At 56.5% G+C, this 8,157-nt stretch overlaps 3 protein-coding genes across 3 annotated transcripts; all 3 read right to left on the bottom strand.

The window, feature by feature from the left end:
• Window positions 1-106: 106 nt before the first annotated feature.
• On the bottom strand, window positions 107-1,980 carry SCHCODRAFT_0114273 (uncharacterized protein; the record flags this gene model as incomplete). Its single annotated transcript, XM_003026530.2, has 15 exons — window positions 107-121; window positions 182-535; window positions 593-680; window positions 733-839; window positions 903-948; window positions 997-1,012; window positions 1,066-1,077; window positions 1,133-1,157; window positions 1,213-1,244; window positions 1,298-1,388; window positions 1,449-1,555; window positions 1,611-1,651; window positions 1,703-1,716; window positions 1,768-1,801; window positions 1,853-1,980. 15 exons carry the CDS (start codon window positions 1,978-1,980, stop codon window positions 107-109), a joined length of 1,110 nt encoding a protein of 369 aa, XP_003026576.1.
• A 2,530-nt stretch (window positions 1,981-4,510) lies between these two features.
• Window positions 4,511-5,606, bottom strand: SCHCODRAFT_01217575 (uncharacterized protein). Its single transcript, XM_003026531.2, has 2 exons — window positions 5,310-5,606; window positions 4,511-5,249 (listed from the first exon to the last, which is right to left on the bottom strand). The coding sequence occupies exons 1-2, from the start codon at window positions 5,448-5,450 to the stop codon at window positions 4,701-4,703; spliced, it is 690 nt and encodes a 229-aa protein (XP_003026577.1). The 5' UTR covers window positions 5,451-5,606; the 3' UTR covers window positions 4,511-4,700.
• Window positions 5,607-6,844: 1,238 nt separating this feature from the next.
• Window positions 6,845-7,618, bottom strand: SCHCODRAFT_02644863 (uncharacterized protein). Its single transcript, XM_050346406.1, has 2 exons — window positions 7,427-7,618; window positions 6,845-7,257 (listed from the first exon to the last, which is right to left on the bottom strand). Exons 1-2 carry the CDS (start codon window positions 7,504-7,506, stop codon window positions 7,107-7,109), a joined length of 231 nt encoding a protein of 76 aa, XP_050196990.1. The 5' UTR covers window positions 7,507-7,618; the 3' UTR covers window positions 6,845-7,106.
• Between the last annotated feature and the right edge of the window lie 539 nt (window positions 7,619-8,157).

Consider the following 8,157-nt stretch of genomic DNA (forward strand, 5'->3'; position numbering starts at 1 on the left):
AGCATGGAGAGCGTGATTAGAATTATCGAAGGTCCTCAAGCTACTTAGTACACTTTACCCACTACATACCCTTCGCCACCTCGCGTTCGTCCTGGTCACAGCGGTGTTATACAATGTCATCCTGCAGAGGAGATATATCAGCTCAACCGCTCAGGGACGGAAAGCTGCTCCCCGCACGTACACTCCCCTCTTTACTCGTCGGCGAGTTCAGCTCCTCCTTCGCCGTCACGAAGGTCCCCAAGTCCCTCGGCGTCACCGACTCGTCCGTCCGCCCACTACTCGTGAACCGCGTCTCCCCCGTCGCATACCCAGAATATCCCATCGTGGTCGTATCGCCAGTACTCAAGGGAGGTAGTCCGCGCCCGGGCGACCCGGTCTTATTGGGTGATCCAGTTTTGTCGAAGGTGAACGTCACCGTCTCGTCTCCCCTCGCGTAGTTCCGCGCGTTGAGGTTGGCGAGAAGGGTGTTGCTATAGACGCCGCAGACGCCGAAGTCGAAGATCGCCCAGTAGTTGTCGAGCGGGCGCAGCTCGTACTTGAAAATTCATTGGTCAATGTGTTCGGAAGTTATGGGAGAGAGGGCTGCGCATACCAAGATGAGCGTAGCAATGGCGAACACGGCCGTCCACGTCCCTGTGTTGACGGAGAAGATGCAGAGGCGGCGTAGCATGCTGCTCGTCCTGCTAGTACGAGGATCAGCATTCCAATCTCTTGCATCCAAGGAAGGCGTACCCGTCGTAATGCCCCCTGCGGTACTCTTGGTACAGGAAGAAGGTCATCAAGCTCGCCATGATGATGTCGGTCCCGAGTGCCGTGCTCAGATAGCCTGGTGCAGAGATCTACGAGCACGTGCATTTCTTCAGCGGCTAGATACAGTGGCGCGAAGGAGATCTGTATCTCACCGACATCGTCTTCGATGCGAAGTCAGCGAAGTCGTCGGCGGTAAACCTGAGAGAGATCGTCAGAGGTATCGAGGGGTCGCGGACGGGGACCTACGTGACTATCAGGCAGGCTGAAGGACTCGTCGTTAGCATAGGTTCCTGCCGAAACTGGCAGCGCACGCACCGATTGTGAAGCCTACAGATGTTGTCTTAGTGCGCTGTATCGTGATACTCGCAGGCGAGGGGCTCACCGAGCTGTAGGAGTACGGATAGGACCTGCCGGCGTGGATTGGTCAGTAACGAGGCAAATTTTGACATTGGGGATACTCACATAGACGGCGGGGACCACCGCGCTTAGTAAAGCTATACGGAAGGAGATGTGAGTGGCCACTCTATTTAAGAATGCTCGTACTCACCTGAGTAAGTGCGTCGCGCAAAGATATACACGCGCGAGAAGCAGAATCCCTGCACGAGGATGGTGACGAAGACGCGGGGTGCGGTCTCGCCCTAGTGGAGAGCAGAGGTTTGGAATAACAAAGAAGGCGTAAGGGAGGGGCATAGACGTACGCTTATGAGGGATACATCCTTGACAGGACTCAGGTAGCCGCTGAAAGAATATCGGCCAGATCGGTCGAGTAAGAGGAAGCATAGCGTACAAGTTCGCGACGAGGCATCTGTATACTACAGGTGATATTCAGTACGAATCGTGGGTAGGCAATGAGTTCGCACCTCCGGTCAGAAGAATGATCTTGTGCGCCGTATCTGCCAGCCTGAAGTCCGACGATTAGACCATCACCAGTGTTATTCACTTCCGTGCGTACCAGACAATCGCCACCTGCGAGCCTCAAGTGAACGAGGGGCGCGTGCAACGGACCAACCTACGTACCAGCCACTTCAGCAGCACTCGATCCCTCTTGTACCTGTAGACGTCGGTAACCCTCTATCTCGGGCCTGAAAAGGTCGACACGTACGCGTAGTAGTAATTGACCACCTGCAGCGTAAGCACGCCCCATAGCGTCCACGAAAGGATCACAACGATGAACCAAGGCCCAAACGCCGGCTCCGGATTCCCGACGTAGGGTATCGCGCCGTCGTCCATCGTTCGTGTCTTCCCTGTGCGCAGAAACGACCGACAGGACGCTGGCGTCAGACAAGCAGCAGCAGAGGCAGCACCTTCGCCCAGGGCACATACGCGCGCCTTATCTATGGGCATCAGCAGCTAGTAATGCGCGCGATCAGTAATGAGTACACGCGACCAGGAGTGAATGCATACCTAGCTCCGGCTCTGGCGGGCGAGCGCTGTGTACGCGTTTGACCGCCCCGCTGCATAGCATCACTCGCTCTCGTGATGCCGGGCGATCTATCGTGGTGGCGCTTGGCTGCGAAAGGGTCGGGCTGAGTACAGTGCGCCCCGCAGGAGCGGGCTTCTGCGCATCAGAGTTCAGTGCTCAATGGGAGCGTGGGCGTGCACGGATCCGGGGTTTCCATTGAAAGGCACCCACAGAGGGTTTTCAACAGTGTTCGGAAAGAGACGACGAAAAGGGCCGCGAGCATTAAAGAGGTTTGAAGAAGCACCGGACCTTGGCCCGCAGCGGTACAGAAGGAAGGGCTTCGGCATGTTGATGCAGGAGTTCGGACTGTTCACGCGCGGGATGGGATCCATGAGGCTCAGAGGAATCGCCGAGATCAGGTACCTGAGGGAGTGTAAGCGCCCGGCGATGAAGGTGGTAAGGGTGGGTGTCATTGAGCGCTCGGCGGCGCTTGATCAAGCTATCAGATGACGGGTTCGGTAGACGCTTGACCGGCGTGATGTCCCGCAGCGAGATAATGGACGGAAAGTAAAGTCCTTCAGACCCACCAGGGCGACGATTCTATGAGCACGATTGGGTGTTTGCTTGAAGCGACGAATAGATCATTGTCGTCGCCATGCTAAGCATATTTGGCTTATTCGCGGCGTCTCTCAAAGCAACGAAGAATGAACTGCACCAGGTCCGGAAAGTACAAAACTGCCTTGCGCAACTCGTGCGACGCAGGTTGGGCGCTGGGCGCTTGGCCTGCCAGGGCGTCGACCATGCGCGCACCCTGTGCTGTGTCCTTGAGTTCGGAGTACCAAAAGTTCGAGAACTGAAGGCAGCGCGTGACCAGTGGCAAGGGATAAGCCAAAAGGAGGATTGCATTGTGCGGTACGTGACGGTGAGAAGCAAGGATGAATCGGCAACCGCCGATGGTTTGATCCGTGTTTGATTCCGTCAGAACTGGATTTCTCTTCCCACGCCCTTCTTGCTTTCGCCGGTGTTCCTCTTTCGACAAGGATGCTTGGTACGACAGATCATCGAGCTCTCGAACTCGGTGCTCAGTAATTGAGGCTGTGTTCACTCACTGTGAGGAGACTATCGAGCCGAGTGAACAATTGACAGGACCGTGCGACGCGGTCTTCTATTGCGACGAGAGCTGGTCGAATGGTCTCGTCCTGCATGTTATTCACTAGGAAGAAATCGAGGACAATAGGACAATAGAGCTTATATCTTGAGTCGAAGCTTTGACGCGAAAAGAGCGCAGCGAAGACCCACGAAGCGCATCCGAGTATTCTCTAGCGTCTCGAGAAAGTCGGTGCATGGACCTCGGACGCCACGCTATACCTCAATGGCGAGAGATATAAGTGAATTCTGCGGTGTCAGCCAGAGTTCTAGCAGGTCTCACTTTCTCCTCGCCATGCCGCATCCTTACCCTATCGAGAACATTGAAAAGAGAGTCTTTAGAAGTCCGACTTATTCCTCTTCCTCACGCACTCATCGTTGCTCTTTATGCTAACCTCATTTCTTCTCGATGAATCACTCTGCGGCGACACATATCTGCCTCGCTGGCGCTTCTGCTGGCGTTGTTTGGCTTCCTCGCCATGTAGGAGCTCAAGCCAGGGGTAAGTGATTCGATTTTCCCCGAAATTAGCGTAGTCTAGTGATGACCGCTGGCTTCCGTCCTCAATCGCACCCTTACGCCGCCTTGCTAATCCGCCATTGATGTCTCTTTCTTTCGAGCTAATGTAGGTCGTTGACAGGATGAAGTCAGGGTCAAAGGCGGTGACTCCAAGTATGTGGGCGTTCGGGTCAAGGTGATATCAGGGCCCATTGTAAGTGGTGCTGCCCTCCTGGAGCTGTCCACCTAGCTGACGGTCCTTGCCAGCTCGACCGGAGTGGCACCTTCTACGCCATACGCCCGGTGATTGGCGTCTCGCCGCCCGAATGCCTGCACGCCTGTTTCCTGACCACGCGTTTCTCCGATAACCAGGGTCTCCACCGCAGGACCAAGCGTACCACACGCGTCGATCATGAGTGTCCTTCGGCCCCGTGCCCTATTTGGTGTGTTTGGTCTGCTATGTGTATGTCGATAGCCATCTTCAGCCTGGAGGAGCTGCGAGGCTACCTGACGCAGCCCGCCAAGAAGCCGATTAAGTAGGGAGCTGGTTGGTGCAAAGTTGTGTATACGGATACGACTGAGGCTATGCATCTGCCTAGTATTGATAACATCCTGAGTTCGAACCTTCAACGTCGTTTCTCGATCGACCGGCGTGACTTCCACTGACAATCCAGGAGAAACCTTTCCCCAATGTCAATCATCAAGCTTCGGAGGTGCGACGATTGGATCCCCATCCTCTTATGCGCAGCTGTATCTTTACACTCGCATCCCAGGTTCGAACTGACAATCCATGCGCCGCACTGGAAGGGAACATACAACTTCAAATTTATAGCCGAAGGTCCGTATCCCTTTAGCTATGGGTATCTTCGAGTTAATCAAGCGCGCCCTAATTGTACACAGAGATCATCAATACACCCCAGGTATCACCTTCCACCGCACGACACTCGTGTACGAGCTCCATCGCCTCCCAAACGCCACCCGCATCTCCCGCTCCCGCATCCGAACCTCACCCGCGCTCGCTCTCAGTGCCAACGCCCCGCATAGAAGTGCAGCTACCGCCTTCCCCATCCCAGTCTCCCACGATGGTGTGCACCCGACGAGAACTCCGCCCTCCGTGAGATGTGTCAGCGCCGCGCCCGCGACGAAGAGCAGCGCGCCCGCCTCCTCGGGATGCCGCGCGAAAGTGTGCCACCTCGACTGCACCGGCGACGCGCGCGAGACGCGTGGCACTCCGCTGCTCACGGCCCCGGCATCCCAACGAATGAGCGCCCCGAGCGCGGCGAGCAGGACGCCGAGGACGCACGCGGCAATGCCCGGGGCCGCATAAGAGCGTGTCTGGCAGGCGTGCGTGAGGAAGGCGAGGGGGGACGAGTGCCCGTGGTAGGCGGAGTGTTGGAGGTCGAGGACGGCGAGCCACTCGAAGAGGGCGAGAGCGGAGAGGAGGGTGCGTTGTGTCTGTGATACGAGGTCAGTATTGCTGTGGTTAGGTAGGTAAGGGAAGGAGAAGGGACTGACTTGTCGTGAGTGCCCCGGTGAGCTAGAGCGCGCCGTAGGGCCGCATGGTGTGTGATAGATGCCGGGCGCGGCGCTGGCGCCGAATGCGACTTGGTCAAGGACCACGAGCCCCGTGCTGAGTATCGCGCGTGCGACAGACATCGTGAAGATCGTGTCGAGAGGCTGATGGTGTGAGGAGACGAAGGGGGCGAAGGCAAGGGGCGATAGTGAGTGAGTCTCCCCTCACACTCAGCCTTTAAAAGTCTCACTCGCCCCCGTTACCCAGGCGTGCTTCTGCCATCCTGCTATATGGCTAGAACAGGGCGCCACCGCCCTGGTAGCCACGATAGCCAGCCCTGGAGAGTTTGTTGAGCGTTAGCGCTGATGACCGAGGGTTCCATCCACGACGTACCGCATTCATTTCGCGTTCATTCCACGGTGCTGCGGCACATGAAGCGTGGTACGGCATATTGGGGCAGTACCACGGTCATATAGCGTGCTTCGGTCTATTGAGCCGTGCAACGGCACTCGGCGCGTGCCACCATCACCGCGGGGCCGGCCAAAAGCCACGCTCAATGTTGGGCTCCTCCGCACAGCGATGAGGTCGGAATGCAAGCATAATGGCGGACATGGGAGGGAGGGAGGAACGGGAAGTGGAGAACAAGGCATACAGATGCTGGTCGGACGAGCCATACCGTGCGATTGGCGAGCGAAAAACATAGACCGCATATGCGCCACCCGCACGATATCATGTGCGGATATGTTGGACGTTCACCCAGCAGAGTAGAGATTGTAGAAGAGAAGGAAGCCCTGCGCGGGGAGATGCAGAAGGTCGCCCGCCTACCCCAACGAACTCGCCCTTCTCGACACGATTACGGTGGCGCACATCTTCCCCGACGCCCTTCTGTGGTCCCCGCCGACAACTGCGGAGGCGACCATGGGGCGGGACCGCGGGGAGTCGCGGAAAGTGGTTGGGCTGTGTAGCAACAGTCAGGAAGAAATGCGAGGGATCAGGATCGAAGTCAGAGACAGACGGTCCAAAGGCAGATCCTGACGGGGGTTAGGACTTCACTCCAGTGAAGCCGCGGTTTAGAACAGTAGCGCTTCCTGCTGTAAGTTGACCGTCAGATAAGCCCGCGGGACAGCGGCCAGGTAGGAGTCGCCAAGACGACCTGAAGCGAGTGAGATGATGCCGTACCCGAATGTGAAAGGCACGCATCATCCTTCGACTAGTGGCGTTATGCTGCGCGCCGACGAGGACGGAAGGTCGAGGTTCAGCGGAGAGGTTGCAGAAGCTCGACGAGGAGATTCGGCACAAGAGAAGCTGGGAAGGCAGATATGCAGTACTCTCGCCTGCGCTGAAGCCTGAGTAAAGCCAAACAACCCTGCGCGTCCGTCGCACTCGCACTCGCATTCGCGCAGAGCCGCGGAGCAGCTGGTGAGGACGAGGGCCACAACGGGACAGGAAGAGCAACTCGGAGGGATCGATGAAGATGGAAGGCGGAAGCGACTCAAACACTCACAAAGCAACTCGAACGGTCTCAGACATCAGAGAAGAACGATGAATAAGTTATTGCCACGAGCGAAAGAACGTATCCGCGGAGATTCCGAGTCCAAAGTCCCATTAAAGAGCAGTAAGTAATCTGATATGCTGGTCGGCACTCACTGTCGTGGTGCGATGTGGTTATTGCTTCTCCATTTCTCCCTCCCTCAAGCTTTCTTCAGTGCATGCGTCTCTCCCGACTCGCCCCATCCTGATCCGGCTCGCTCAGCGCCCCCGGCGCGTCCACACCTCATCGAGGTCAGCGATTGGCCAACCTAAATCCCATACGCCTCCCGCTCCCACCCCCGCCACTCGAACACGGGCAACGGGTGCGCCTCCGTGTTGAACACCCACTGATCGAGTGGCAAACGGTCCTCATCGGTGAAGAGGAGGAAGAGGTACTTGAAGGTCTCGGCGAAGAGCCAGCTGAGAGGGATGGAGTGTCAGCCTATGCCCACTTTCTGTGCGGAGGGAGGACGACGACGCGAGCGCACGCAAAGACCCTACTCCATGACATAAAGGGGATGAGCCGTCTGCGCCGCCTATCGAGCGCGCAAAGCCCGTCCGCCCAGATACCGCATGGCGCGACACTCACCTCGGCTGCTCGTCCGTCATGGGCCGCGGGTGGTCAATGTTCACGACGTTGTAGCTATATCTGTGGAGGAAGTGATGCATTCCAGGGAAGCTGCGTCAAGAAGAGCATTTTCTTTGCGATTGATCGTCCGACGAATATGGGGCATATAATATATACACTGTCCAACACCTTGCATGACGGCGAGAAGGAAGGAGGATCCGGCAACGGCCGGTTTATTGCTCACTGTTTATCATCGCCTTCACGTTTCCCACGAGCCTCATTCCTTGAACCGTCACCATCCTTTCTTCTACCAAATAATTGTAGAGTGCCGTCCAGCGAGTTACTCGTTCACTTATCTCTTGATTCCTCCGTAACAACTTCTTCACAAGCCTCGCACAAAAGGACGATGCTGCACTAGAGGGGATCTCGTGCGCTTCGCAGACCTATTGTTCTCCGTTCGAGAGGTCTTTCTCTGGACAATGACGGGTAAGATATGGAAAGATATCTCAATTTCTCTCCGTTCCACTACACAGACCACAGGGTGCGATACCGAAGACCACCGAAAAGCATGCACAATTCTCTCAGCCCTCCGAGACGTCATTGCACCGATGATGGATGCGCAGACCATGGGCGATGCTTGGTCCATCCTTGGGGGATATAATGGCTATTCTCTGCTTTCAACTGTCAGCTTCAGCAGTATCTGGGTTGATTCTCCCGCTACAACACTCTTCTATACTTTTTACGCGTTTCTC

This window comes from Schizophyllum commune, assembly GCF_000143185.2.
Source record: "Schizophyllum commune H4-8 unplaced genomic scaffold SCHCOscaffold_17, whole genome shotgun sequence".
Taxonomy (NCBI): Eukaryota; Fungi; Basidiomycota; class Agaricomycetes; order Agaricales; family Schizophyllaceae; genus Schizophyllum; species Schizophyllum commune.